We start from the raw sequence: 15,070 nt of genomic DNA, 5'->3' as shown, positions 1-15,070 counted from the left end.
GAAATTAACATCCTGAATAGCACTGAAAACATATTCAGCCTGATATAAATTATGAATATGGTCATTACTTTAAGAGCTTTATATTTTATTATAATATAAAGAGAGGAGAGCTGGTCTGGAGAGGAGAGCTGGTCTTGTGGTAGCAAGCATGACTTGTCCCCTTAGCTAAGCAGGGTCCATCCTGGTTGTATTTGAATAGGAGACCACATGTGAGCACTGTAAGATATTCCCCTCAGGGATAGAGCCGCTCTGGGTAGAGCAGGTTTCAAATTCCCTCCCTGACTTCCCTATCCTGAAGATAGGGCCGAGAGAGATTCCTGCCTGCAACCTTGGAGAAGGTGCTGCCAGTCTGTGTAGACAATACTGAGCTAGATAGACCAATGGTTTGACTCGGTATATGGCAGTGTCCTATGTTCCTATGTTCCTATTAGAGACAGTGCACATCAATGAGATAATAGAGCACTTTTGTACACCGCACCAAACTTTCATCTCTGGGCGGTTAACAACACAAAACAAGTTAAAACATACACAAAAATCTTTAAACAATTCAGGCAATCTAAAACTTAAGCACAGATTAAAACTTTAAAATGTAAAAAGCTGAAAAAGCTTGGGTGAAGAGGTGGGTTTTCAAGTGCTATTTAAAAATTGTCAGAGATGGGGAAGATCGTATTTCAGTAGGGAGCACATTCCACAATCTTGGGGCAGCAATCGAGAAGGTCCATCCCCGTGTGGCTACCAGCCAAGCTGGCGGCAACTGGAGAATGACCTCTCCAGAAGACCTCAATGGGCGGTGGGGCTCAAGACATTCTCTTAAATACCCAAAGCCTAAGTTGTTTAGGGCTTTATGGATTATAACCAGCTCTTTGTATTTTGCCTGGAAACCTACTGGTAGCCAGTGTAGTTCAATCAACAAAGGAGTGATTTGGTTTCTCTGAGATGACCCAGAGACCAACCTGGCTGCTGCATTCTATACCAACTGCAGTTTCCTGACTACGTACAAAGGCACAGAGCACATTGCAGAAGTCAGCTCTGGAGGTTACCAGCATATGTACCACTGTTTTGAGGTCATTCATCTCAAGAAACAGGTGCAGCTGGTGTATCAGCTGAAGCTGATATAAAACCCCTCTGGTCACTGTCTCAGCCTGAGATACCAGGAAGAGGTATGGATCCAGAAGCACTCCTAGACTGTGTACATGTTCCTTTGGGGGAAGTGTGACCCCATCAAGAACAGGTAGATCAAAATCGTCTCTGGAGTTCTGACCCCACACAATAAGTACCTCCGTCTTATCTGGATTCAGTCTCAGTTTATTCTCCCTCATCCAGTCCATTACTGCTTCCAGGCAAGCATTTGGGGAGATTGTGCCATCTCCTGATAATGTTGACATGGAGAAGATCTGGGTGTCATCAGCATACTGATAACAGCCCGCACCAAATCCCCTGATGATCTCTCCCAGCAGTTTCATGTAGATGTTAAAGAGCATTGAAGACAGTATGGAGCCCTGAGGGACACCACACATAAACTCAGATTTCAAAGAGCAACAGTCTCTAATCGACACCATCTGGAATCTGTCCAAGAGGTAAGAGCGGAATCACTGTAAGACAGTGCTTCCCACTCCCAGCTCTCTTAGACGATCCAGAAGGATACTATGGTCAATAGTATCGAAAGCTGTCAAGAGATCCAAAAGGACCAACAGAGTCACACTTCCTCTGTCAATTCCCAATTGGAGATAATCCATCAGGCCGACCAAGGCAGTCTCCACCCCATAGCCCGCCTGAAAGCCAGTGTGAAATGGATCTAGATAATCAGTTTCCTCCAAGACCTTCTAAACCTGAGAGGCCACCACCCTCATATGTTAATTTTCTAATATATGAAAATTAGCCCTTAGAAACTCAAGCTTAGTGAAAATGAGAGTTGAAATGAAACTGAAAGTTTATATAAACACCGGGTCTTATTAACAGAGGAGAACAAAAAGGCCATTCCCCCACAGGCAGCTTTCTAGATGGTATTCTAACTAGCCTGGCATACTGTTTTAGATATGCTGGTCCCAGAAACATGAAATATGTCAGATGATATATTTTACCAACAACCTCCTTTGTTGATAAAATATTATGTAATGGAAGATTTGCAATATAGTAACTCGCAAGTTTACATATTCCATGCCAATAGAAATTAGTCCAGTATTACCTAAAATATTTTGGTAACACTCCAAATTCTCCTTTTCTTCTTTGCAGCCAAGAAAAGACTTGAAAAGTCTGCAGTACCCAACATGCACTTTGGATAATATCAGAACTTTAAAAGTACCTTTGTGAAAACTGCCAGCATCAGTCAAATCTATGGAGCTGAATATAAATAAACTCTCATTTCCCTGAAGCACAATGCACCATCTCCATCACCACACCACAATGCACCATCACCATCTTGAGGCCCAAATACAAATATTTATTTGAATTTATTCCAAGCCAGTATTTGAAATGCAGTTGTTCTAACTAACCCCAACACTTTAGTGATGGGAGACAGTGAAAAAGTTGGTAGAATATATGATGCTCATGGCTAAGGACAGGAGTACTTAAATACCAGGAGTACTTAAATACCAGGACTGCTGCCTCTTGTGCTATCACATGGCATGCATGATTCATTGGGAATAATGCACACTGTGTAGTCAAGTAAGCAACCCCAGTCCTTCCAACTTGAGCAGCAGCATCACTACACAAGACCCCACAGCACAACGAAGGTGCCAGAGCCCCACTGAACAAGAGCCCCACACTGCAGCTGTGTGGTCAGGTCTGGCACCCTCTGCATTATGCTGTGGGACATGTAAGCCACTCAGATATATATGTTTATTTCACTAGAGTTAACTTCAAGATTTTATTGGAGTGTTATATTCATTCTCACTAAAGAGAAAGGAAGTATTTTTAGTAGCGCTATACTCCTCACATAGGATTCTGTCTCCCAATTCTTATTATGTTTACATCTGGTGGTGTTGTTGGGTTTTTGGGGGGTTTTTTTTGGGGGGGGTTAAATGATCCGGGGGGAAACTATTCAAATATGTTATTTCAGGCAGCATTCAATACATTGAGGATGCGTGCCTGAAGCACCAGCCTCATTTAATAAAATGGAACGCTTTTCTCCCTATTTTTATCAAGCATCTTATTAGATAGATAGATAGCTAGATAGATAGATAGAACACAGAATGTTGAAGGCACTGTGCAGAAACAAACCAAACAAATACACCAAGCAGAAGGCTCCTTTAGACAGTATTTGTGCCTGTTCAGACAATACCAAAAAATTATATAAGATGACCAATATTATGAGAGATGGTCAAAATTAAAGAATGAAATTGGATACGGATCTATTGTGACACCCTCTGACTTCTTAGAAGAGGATGGGAAAGTGATATCAGATAGATAGATAGATAGATAGATAGATAGATAGATAATTAAGAATTATATTATTATTCACATTTTATGTCCCACTCTTCCTCCAAGGAGCCCAGAGTGGTGTACTACATACTTAAATTTCTCCCAACAACCCAGTGAAGTAGGTTAGGCTGAGAAAGAAGTGACTGGCCCAGAGTCACCCAGCAAGTATTATGGCTGAATGGGGATTTGAATTCGGGTCTCCCCGGCCCTAGAGAGAGCAAGATCCACCTAAAGCAAGAGCCACAAGAAGGTAGGTGACTGCCTCTCACAGAGAAAAACCCAGCTGCTATAAGAAAGACAGTTTATGTGCTGTCTTTTAATCCTATGATAAAGCAGCTGTTGGCTTAACTAGCCAAATCCTTAGATCCTTAACAGATGGGGAAAATTACAAATCATTTACAATATACTGATGTTTACAGTCAATCCTTCATTCTTTTCACCATTTATATCACCACTCCATACTTTTCAGAATCAAGTAAAGAAAACATACATAATTTTTATGTATAAGATGTGGCTGCTAAGCATCAATGGCAATATCCCATGCTATTCTGAAACCTCACGGGGAAGGAGGATTGTGTGAAAATACTCTGACCAGGTCCACACATGCAGCAGAATAAGGCAATGGAATGGACTGCACCATTTTGGACCACAGGTGATGGGTACTCTCCATTTTGCTGTACTACCTTTTTGGCTTTGGACCACCTTTTTGGTCCAGGGAAATGTTTCTTGCTGTGAACTTGAGAAGTCCTGTGTTCAATTCCCAGACTAGCCATGCATCTGAGAAAAAGAGAAGCTACACTTTGGGGAGGGGCCATAACTCAATGGACCACAGAAAACGTGCTTTGTATACAAGTCCTAGTTCAATCTCTGGCATTTCCTGGTGGGCTACAGCTGCTCCCTGTAGTAGGAATGTGTCCGAACCGGCTCGGAGGCCATGCTGGAGGCCTCCGAACCGGTCCGGATCTGAGCCGGTCTGGCGGCTCGGCACGGAGGGGGGTTGTAGCTTTAAGGGCAGGGGGGTAGTACTCCCCCCCCCCCCCCGCTGCTCTTCCCCCTCCAGCGCTGTGGTTTTTTGTAAAGTTTCTGGGGTGGCAGCGTTCCCCGCTGCTGCCCCTGCCCCCGTCGTTAGCCTGCCATTGCCGAAGTACGTAACACGCATGCGCCCGCTCCGGCGCGCGCGCGCACCTGTCGCCGCCGCGCGCGCGCTCCACATATGTCACACGTCGACGTCGATGGTTCTTTTAATGCAATCTTGTATGTCCTATGTGGATCTACATTTCTATATTACAGCAATTATGCCTCTCACACATCCAGAATCATCGCACCCCACTCATTGTAAGAATCATCTAAAAAATGCTCACATTTGGTTTGCTCACAGTTATACCTTTGATGATGTAACAAACAATTGACTTCTCTGGTACTGCTGACCTCCCTACTAGTGGTATTCTACCGTTCCAGATTTCCATTTCTTCCTGAATTTGTCAGGTTTGTTTCCAAAAGGCAGTTTGACATTTAACATAATAATACAAATTACAATAGGCTAAAGGTAAATATACTGCTGAATATATATAGCTTTGGAGATATAGCCCTCTGATTCCTTATTCATTCATTCATTCCCATTTGTAAAGAAAGGCATAGTCATTCTTTAAGAAACAAACATAGTTTTTAATTTGATTAGTGTTGGAATTTTATCTGCTCTACCGATTCATTGTTTTGTATAGCTGTTTGGTTTTATTGTACAATTGTGATTTTAATTTGTTATGAAAGCTCCTGTTGGAGCCATGTTGTCTGAAGAGTGGGATAACAAGTATTGTTAAGTATTGCTATAATAATAAAATAAAATAACCATTCAAAAGTGGCTTTCTGTGCTGAACTAGCGGTCCAGTCCTCCTATTAGTGCAAACATCATGGCTGATATAAAATGAATGACACTATAAGCCTACCTTTTAAATTTCTATAGTTCTAAACATCAGAACTTACTCTATAATCCTTTTTTAGCTTGTTTCATCAATATTAAAGTAACTTTCCAGCAGGGAGTATGGGCAGGCTTTTGAAACTAACTCACACAGCTGCAGCCAGGCAGTGAAAATGGACTTGAAATTATTATAGCAAAGCAATGAGGAGGGATAGGTCACAAAAGATGCATTTCCAACAGGAAGCTTTTTAGATTTCAGGAGAGTAACAGTATGTCAGATGCAATAAACTGAATAGCCAAGAACAGATTGCTATAACTGAATCTTTCTATCATTAGAGCAATTCTCTGCAGCCCTTCCAAATGAGCCACAAATTTTAATTCAGGATAAATTGTACACACAAACAAATCACAGAAAATATTTCTCATGAAGACTGTGCCAGTTTGAATAAATGTAATATCCTTGAAAGCTTCACATTCCCAAGTTTTTAGTTAGGAAAGATACAGAAATCAAAAGATTCCCCCCACCCCCCTTAGTATTTGTATTTAGAATTTCAAGCAGAACTCTAAACCAACCTTATAAGAAATTTCAAAGCTTAGAAAGATCTACAACACACTTGTATATACACTGGTCATATTGCAAGCTCTGCATAGAATCCCTGCTTAGCATAACTTTTCTTTTTTTAAAAAAAAATCAATGTCTGCAGTATTTTTCAAATCATTATAAATTTAAATTTAATTAAAGTGCAATTTTATATTTAAATGCTCTAAAGCATCCTGGCTATCATTCTGTGATACCATATAAAATACGAATTTTAAGCTAATTTTAACTAAAAAGGCTCTAACATTGTTCCAAGAGGATGAGGGTGTGCCCCTACAATGCCTGTGTGCATTAGAACAAAGCCTGGGCATCTCCATAGCCAGGAATAAGGGTTTTTTTGTGCATAAGTCTCTGAGATCAGGGGTTGCTGAGCATAGCAAGAACATGGACCCTGAAGACATACCTGTTTACCCAGGCCTTCAACTGAAATGGAATTTTTAAATTTTAATGTGTTTTTATCTATTATTTTTATCTTTTTAAGAATTGTAATGTTTTATATTATATATTTTTTAAATTCTGTACACCGCCTTGAGATTTTTATGCTAGGTGGTATATAAATTCAATCAGTAAGTAAGTAAGCTAATTTATGCCCATCTGGAGACCAAGGCCTACAAAGGTAGGTTAGCAGATACAATAAATCTGTTTGTTTTCTTCTATATGTGTTTTGGTCTTCTGTTACATATCATTAACACAACTTACTATGATTCACTGGTATGCCTTAGGTGAGAATCAAAAACCAAATGGTATGGCTGATGTTTACTACCACCAAACTACTCCACGAGCCACTAGTAAAATGGAGTGACTCACAGAAGCAGATCTGTGTCTTTAAAATATGAGGAGAAAGACACTCATTCTCATAGACACCAGGCACCACAGATCACTGGGTAGCCAATTCCCTGGTACCATCACTTGCTTTACAATGTATATCATGTATGCTAATAAGACAGCCTGTGCTGTTATGAAAAGGTAATACTGTGGAGAAAATCCTGAGCAGCAGCTCAAAATCATACTGTTCTTTGGTTTTGTAAAGACGGCACAGTATGAACTTGGTTTTAATGACTCTGAAACTGATTAAAAAGAAGAGTGGTAAGTGACACCAATGTATACATTAGGTCACCAATGTTATTTTCCAATAACAGATCACATTGGCTCAGAGATATAGGCCCTGTTCACACATCATAGCAACTTCCAGGTAACCGGCTCAAGAGTTTGCAGAGGAATACACACATTAAGACCACAATCTCATGAAGCCATCATATGTATGGATCTGCTCATTCTAGACTTCTCTGTAATGGCAATGATTATAAAGAGGGCTTCTATGACTGCAGAAAGTACAGTAACTCTATGAGATGCCCTATGAAAGTAGGGCAACTCTCTATCACTGTAGAGAAGCTAGTTCAAACAAACAGCACCTGTATGGCCCTGACTGCAGCCCTATATGCCACTATCAAGACCATTCCTAACAGTAATCTGATGGGAAGGCCATCATGGTGTGAACCAGCTCTTGAATTTGTTTAATAGTTCATTGCTGTTGATCTACAAAGTCTAGTGGGAGGAAGGATGGAGAGAAAGAAGGAGAATTGCCACTGAATGAACCTGCAACATACAAACATGGCTCAAATGCAATACAACACCACAGAGCTCAGAGTCCACTCAAACATCGCTTCCCCCTGAACTTCTCATGTGCTGCAACTTGGGTGGCTGTAAAGGGGAGAGCCTGGAAACCAGGGGGAGCTCCACTGATGGAGTAGTGGTTTCCATCCAGCTGTTTCTCCTTCAGCCACCCACACCATAGTCCACAGTGTTGCTCAGTCCATCAACCGTCAGCAAGGGCTTTTCAGGAAGCTTAGAAGACTGCCCTGGGAATAGGTGGTTTTGTTGACTCTGCATGCCACAGAGGGTCGCTCTGTACATGAGCCAGTGTTTTTGCTTAATATATCTAGCACAATAGCATTGCACAGGTGGAGCTATAAGCCAATCTACCTTTTGCTCCCTCTTCTGAAGAGCTAAACATTCATTTCTACAACAACCATTATAAGTAAAACTCTTGTTGTATACATGTTATTCCAAAACATGAACCACATAAAACAACAGCAGATATTTATTTATTTTTGAGCTGCAGGCACAAATCTCATTATATCATATTATATTAACAGCTTGTTTTCAATTGCATCCTACCTTCCGACAGCAAGCACTTACGCACTTAAGTAATCATCTAGCTGGCACAGGGTGATTTATCTAGGGAGCAGCCAATCAGCTACTCGGTTCTTCCAAGGTTATTCAGTGATGTAATCTCTTAATGAATCAGACATGATGGTAAATCTTCTGATTTTATTATCAGGACTTAAGAGATATTGCCATGCAAGTAACAGCAAAGCAGCAATATACCACAGAACAATATACAACTGCAGGGGTGAAGCCACCATTGGGCGACTGGGTTCAAAGAACCCGGGCCGCAGCCCCGACACACACCCCTGTGTCCGACGTCATACGGGGGGGGGCTGGTTTAGCTCCCGAGCGGGGCCACAAGGCCCCGTTCAGGAGTTAAATGGCCAACGCTGTGTTCACAGCGCCGCCAGGAGAGGCTCTCCCTGCCTTAAGACAGGGGAGAGTCGCCCCTGGCAGTGCTGCAAACGCAGTGCTGGCCTGAATCTAACTCCTGAATGGGGCCGTACAGCCCCATTCGGGAGCCAGACCATGCCCCCGTGTCCAATGTCAGATGCAGCGGCGTGGCTAACACTGCGTCTGACATCAGACATAGGGGGCGGGGCGAGCGGGGCCACTGCCGTGGCTGGACATGGGCCGCCTCTGGTCTGGCTCTGCTACTGTACCACTGTCAAAGAAATGGAAGATTCTAGAAGCAGATTAAAACCATACTCTCCACCATGGTCAAAAGAACATTCTTTCTGGAGCCTTGGACTACCGGCTAGTCTTTCCTAATCATTTCATTCCCTTCATTTCCATTTAGAAATCTGTCATTCCAAGACAAGGTTTGCTTTCAAAAGCAGTTCTGAATTCTGTTTGTACAGACTGCCCGCATTTTCCTGAATTTCCTAAGACATTAATCAGGGCTAATAGAGGGCACCAAAGGACAGGATCTGGTGATTATTTGACATTTAAACTAGAAAATCACATCAGTGACTTTTTAATGTTATATTTCTTTGCTCAGTCCATGGAAAAAAATTAAGCTATTGTTAACATTTTCAGCCATATATGTGTCTGTCAAGACTCCTTGACACGTCTTTGTTGCAGCCCAATAAAACACTAGAGTACCTTTTGCAACATGGTGGTCATATGATATATCAATTCTTCATATCCTCATTCAGGTACTTACCTAAAACAGAAAAAGAAAAAAAAACACATTAGACTTTTATGACAGTCTTAAATATGTCTTGTGTTTATGCTTCATGATGACATACAACAAATGTTTTATTGAACTATGATAAATGAATTATTTTCCCTACCAGAAAGTGCTGCTGCTTTGTTCTTTGCTATGACCCTGTGTTTGCGGACTGGCTTGCTTTATTGCTCTTCGAATGTCACTAGGAAATGATGACAGACAATCTAACAAAGCATCAGTACAATGGGAGAAACAGCTGTGCTTCTGAAAAGTTCAACTAACAGCTCCACTGCTGGCTCAGTGGCAGGAGCAAATTTTGACCCCCTCCCCTTCCCCAGGAAGTGCATTGTACCACTGAAAATATGTCCTTGGGGATTGTGCAGACCTCAGAGATATAGTTCTGGGTGACACAAAGGACTTCTGGGAGAAGGGGAGATCGCTGAAATCACTCTCTCTCTCTCTCTCTCTCTCTCTCTCACACACACACACACACACACACACACAAGCACCGGTGCAGCAACAGTATGGAATTCTTCAGAAGCAATGGTGCTACACCAGTGCTACACCAGTGCTTCTCTCATTCCACCAGTGCTTTATTAGTCAGGGTATCAGCCAATGTTTGAATTAGTACCTAAGCTGCAGGTGATGACAATGATGATGAGCACAAATATGAATATACCACTTTTTTTTAATCAAAAGTCCGAGTGGCCAAAAGCGGTTTACACAGAAAGAGAAATAAGATGGTTCCATGCCTCTGAAGGGCTCACAATCTAAAAACTGCTTGCATAGAGCAGCAGCAGGCTATAATCAAACAAATTTGTGCAAGGATCTTCACACATTCACCTGCAAACAGATGATTTGGTGCTAAGATGGGGGAGAGCAAAAGGTAGTTTAGAACGGAAGGCTGCATTCCAAATATTCAAGAATATTTATTTCTCTAGTAAGATCAGTCATACCCAATATTAGTCAACTGCAAAAAAAAATTTTTTTCCAATGTAAGTCATCTTTTGTTTTTGGTACATAAGCTGAGAAATGTCACAACGGTGAATTCTAATATCTCCCATAATGCAAAATAAAAGGAAGTGTGAAATGCTCTCTTTGAAGGCCAGGTTCAAATCTGTGCCAACATTTCACAGCTACAGCACAAAAGCAGGTACTTCTGTCCCCCAAAAGCCATTCCTATTCCGCCTTTGAACGAGCTAAATTCACATTAGCCTGCTGGATACTCTGTATTGGATTACACGTTTCCAAACTATCAGTGGCTGCCAAACTACAGTTCACAAACATTCCTAATGCCTAGGTCCACTTTAAACTTGATAAACACTCTTCATGCATTAGCTATGCAATGCACTTAGCAGGAATTAAAATGTAATGTTTTGTGCTTCCTCTTCAAACTAGCCACACAATGTTCTCTTGGCATTTGGCTTATGCTAAACATCCAAGCCTTTTGTGGGGGGGGGGGGAGGAGGACACTCACACTGGTTCTCACACATGGAAGGGGCCACATCAGCATTGACAAGCAGTAAAATCCAACTGAGAAGAGACAGGAGGAGTTATTAAAGGTATTAAAGGTAACACAGTTAGCATTTCTCTGTTTATTGTTTGCAGTTATAGCAGTTGGCCAGAAAAAGCAGCTTTGCAACATTGGTGGGTTTCCCTTGACTGTGCAGGGCTAAGAGGCAGACAGCAAGCATTTCTTAGCAAAGGCAAATTTATGCCCTTGTTAAGAAATGACTTTATGAAATTAAAAAAGGTAAACTGCTACACAAGTGGAATTCTTGAGTTCATGGACAGTTTTATAATATTTAATCACAGTTATATAATATGTGGTCAATTTACAACATCAGACTAATCAACTGACCGGCATGCCAACCCTAATGGGGAGGAGAATCATTATACTTAATTCTCTTAGCCAGCCACCAACTATGCGTAGGGATGTGGCAAGACTATGCGTGCCGCCGAGGGAGGCACCCGATTGGCTGGATGCCCGTTGACTGAAAACTAATGGCAGCAAGGAGAGGCAGGCGAGGCGGCAGCGGGCCCGGCCACGTTGGGGAGGGGGAGGGCCCGGTCATGTTGGGGAGGCAGAGGCGGCAGGCCTGGCCACAGCGGAGAGGCAGCGGAAGCTGGCAATGCCTGCTGTGAGGAGGCAGCGGCAGTGGCGGGCCCAGGCGAGGCGGTGGCTGGCAGCCGCAGTGAGGAGGTGGGCATCAGGAGATGGCAGCAGAAACCGTGGGCAGAGAGTGGGGGGGGAGCAGCCTGGGGGAATGGGGGAGGAGAAGCAGGTGGGCAGGCATTGGGACCAGAGACTGGGGCAGAAGCAGGTGGGCTTGGGGGGAAGGGAGTGGGGCTGAATGTGTGGCGCCCATTGGAGGCTGTGGTGGAAGGGAAGTGGGCGGCAGGGCGCTTTCTGGCCGCCCGCTCGGAGATTATCTGTGCAGGTGGTGGTGGGGAGGGAGAAGAGGAATGGAAGCAGGGGAGGGCAAGAGAGACCGGGGCAGGAGGGCGGGTGAGGGGGGAAAGAAAGAGCCCCAAAAGAGCGCACAGATGTTCTGTGCGGGGTTGGCTAGTAAAAGAAAATTATCTGTGAGCATTTAATTATCTGTGAGCATTTATGAGTGTCCACTGGTTTGTAAAAGTAAAATTGTGCTGTCGAGTCAGTGTCGACTCCTGGCGACCACAGTGCCATGTGGTTTTCTTTGGCAGAATACAGGAGGGGTTTACCATTGCCATCTCCCACACAGTGTGAGATGATGCCTTTCAGCATCTTCCTATATCGCTGCTGCCCGATATAGGTGTTTCCAGCAGGGATTCGAACCAGCAACCTCTTGCTCCCTAGGCAAGTTACTTCCCTGCTGCACCATTAGGTGGTTTGTGGAACTACTATATTTCTATCCATGCTGGTCTATCACTTGTGAAAACAAGGAACAGTGCTCAGGGCCAATTAAATAGCTGCGGGATGTTTTTAAATATTTTATGGGGTACATTACAACAGCACTTATCATTGCCAGATGTTCTGTATTCTACGGGATATCCCTCATTTCCATAGCTCACAGTCTATCATAACCATGTTATCCCTCATTCTTTATTATTTTATTCTTAAGATTCTAGTTGTATTCAACTTATTAAGGGAAAAACAGGAGGAGGCATATGAACTTTGTTTTTTCTAGAGTTGTAGCAATGTTGTTTCTCCCTGGGAACTCAAGTCAAGAGTTCACAGCAAAGTTAAAAGCTTATTTTCCCATGTTAATATTCTGGAAGAAATAATCATAGACGCAGCTTGCCAGTTCTGAATTTTGGTCAATATAAATTTTCAAGCATATCATTTCTGATCTTCCTCTATCCACAAGGGAATGGATTGGCAAGAATGGCCATACAGATGGTTACAAGAATTCTACAACAAAAGAACCAATTTTTAATTTGCTGAACTACACAGGAGTTGTATGCTATCTGTTACCAGGGTAAACAGGCCAGCTTCTTAGAGGCCAGCATATACTATTTATATTCAAAAGTGCACTTCAAAAATCTATAAGTGTTAAATTAAGGAGGTCTTTGTCATCCTTGTAACTTAACTATTTGGATCCACTAGCTTCCGGGACAGACCATTTTAACTAGCCCTTTATCTCTGCAGAAGTCCCTGTAAGCCCAAACCCTTACATTCTCTCTTTCTGTTCAGTATTTTTATCCCACCTTTCTAGAAAACAATATATTCAGATATACAAAGGTAACCAATGTAGTAACAGTAACCAATGAAGCTTCTGCAGGGCGTGACACTTGTGAAGCGACTTGCACCCACAAGCATCCTTGCAGCAGCATTCTGAACCAGCTGAATCTTCCAAACCATCTTCAAGGGCAGCCCTACGTAGAAGTCATTGCAGTAGTCCAATCTGGATGTTACCAAAGCATGAGTGACTGAGGTCAGGTCCAACTTACTTCAGCACACTGCCACCACCTGTGCCTCCAAGGACAGCGTAGTGTGCAGAAACACCCCCAAGCTGCAGACTTGTCTTTCAGAGGGAGTGTGACTCCATCCAAGACCAGATTTACCTCACTACTCAGATGATCAGTTTTTACCGACCCAGAGCACTTCCGTCTTATCTGGATTAGGTTTCAGCGTGTTTCCCCCCACCATCCAGTCCATAACAGCCTCCAAGCCCCAGTTCAGAGCATCCACTGCCTCTCTAGTGTCTGTGATTTAAAAGATAGGTAGAGCTTGGTGTCATCAGCATACTGACGGCACCTCAGCCCACACCCAGACTGTCCAGCCAGGTCTGCATTATACATACCAGGTTGCCATGCTCAACCAGTACCATTTTTCGACCTGGAATTAAGCAGCAGCAACTTCATATACAGGGTACTATCACTACTGCTTTCAGGATGCCATAGGGTAAGAAAAGAAAAAAACAGAAAGAAGAACAGTTTGCAACTGACTTATGCCCTTTCCACTGTAATGACTGGAACCTCTCCCACCACATTTCCCCCTGCCCAGAATACAGCTAATAAATGTATAGTGCCCAAACCTCCCCACATATGATTACTCAAATACATAGGTAACAATTCCCCACCGCTGACTATAAGAGAGTAGGAGCTGAAAAGAAAAATCAACCCTGCAGAATTTTTTAGAAAGCTAACAAAGTAGCGGATAAAACAATGGGAAAGGGCTTAGCTCATTAATAATACATCACCAAGGGAGTAAGAATGATCTCACCAAAAGTCATCCCAAGAGTAGCTTCTTAGATTCTGAAGGAAACCATATAGGGCACTCTCAGAATACAGGTGAATCAGAGTAGTGGATACTCTCACCCATCCACCCTAAATCTCCTGCTCCTAACCACTAAGAGACAAATTCCGTCACAAAGCCTGTTTAAATGGCTCGACACCTGACTCTCAGAAGTTCCCAAAGAGTAAATAATCCCTTTGGCTTTGCCCTCTTTGGATAGACTTAAGAAAACACCTAAGACACCCATAGGTGGCTGATTTAGGCAGCAAGATGTCAACATCCAACCAGGGATGGATCTTCTTCACCAAGACTGGCTAATAACAGCCAAGATTGGCTAAACACAAGGTGCTGGTCATAACCTATAAAGCCCTAAACAACTTGGGCCCTGGGTATTTAAGAGAACATCTTCTTCGTCATGAACCCCACCGCCCATTGAGATCATCAGGAGAGGTCCGTCTGCATTTGCCACCGGCTTGTCTAGCGGCAACTCAGGGAAGGGCCTTCTCCGTTGCTGCCCCGAGGCTTTGGAATGCGCTCCCTAGTGAAATAAGAACCTCCCCATCTCTGACAACTTTTTAAAAGTCTTAAAAGACACATCTGTTCACCCAGGCTGTTAACTGATATTGTTTTGATTGTTTTAATGTTGTTTTTAGAATATTTTTTTAAAAAATAAATTTTTGTGTTTTAAATTTCTTGTTTTTGTTTTTAACTACTGTTTTACCTTTGTTTTTATCTTCTTGTAAACCGCCCAGAGACATAAGTTTTGGGTGGTATAAAAATTTGTTAAATAAATAAATAAATAATCCCCATGGCTTCCTCACTCCCTCTGTCCAGTAGTCAGCACACTAAAGGAAGCAGATGACCAAAAACCTCCTTAGGCAGATGACTTCTTTGCTGCCACTGCAGAGAGGTCATCTGCAACAGTCCTTTTATCTCTAACTACAAGATAAATGTTACAGTAGGAGATGTTAAAATCATATGTTAGCTGTGTCTACCATGTGGATAAATAATAAGTAGCTCAGAAAATGGAAGATGGTTGAAGTTGCTCTTTTGCTTGTTTTATATGTGCATCAGGTT

General features: G+C 42.6%; 1 protein-coding gene across 3 annotated transcripts in view; it reads right to left on the bottom strand.

Annotated features, from left to right (window-relative positions):
* ANK2 (ankyrin 2) overlaps nt 1-15,070 on the bottom strand; it is a 509,522-nt gene that overhangs the window by 427,508 nt on the left and 66,944 nt on the right. The window contains exon 2 of one of the 3 annotated variants that reach the window (XM_053254664.1): nt 9,207-9,267. The exons of the other annotated variants lie outside the window; for them this stretch is intronic. Within the exon in view, the coding sequence (XP_053110639.1) occupies nt 9,207-9,227 (21 nt within the window). The 5' untranslated portion in view covers nt 9,228-9,267. The remainder of the gene's footprint in view (nt 1-9,206; nt 9,268-15,070) is intronic. 3 annotated transcript variants of the gene reach the window in all.

This window comes from Hemicordylus capensis, chromosome 5 (assembly GCF_027244095.1).
Source record: "Hemicordylus capensis ecotype Gifberg chromosome 5, rHemCap1.1.pri, whole genome shotgun sequence".
NCBI classification, from domain to species: domain Eukaryota; kingdom Metazoa; phylum Chordata; class Lepidosauria; order Squamata; family Cordylidae; genus Hemicordylus; species Hemicordylus capensis.
Note: the sequence above shows the minus strand (reverse complement) of the source record. Positions and strands in the feature narration are given on the sequence as shown.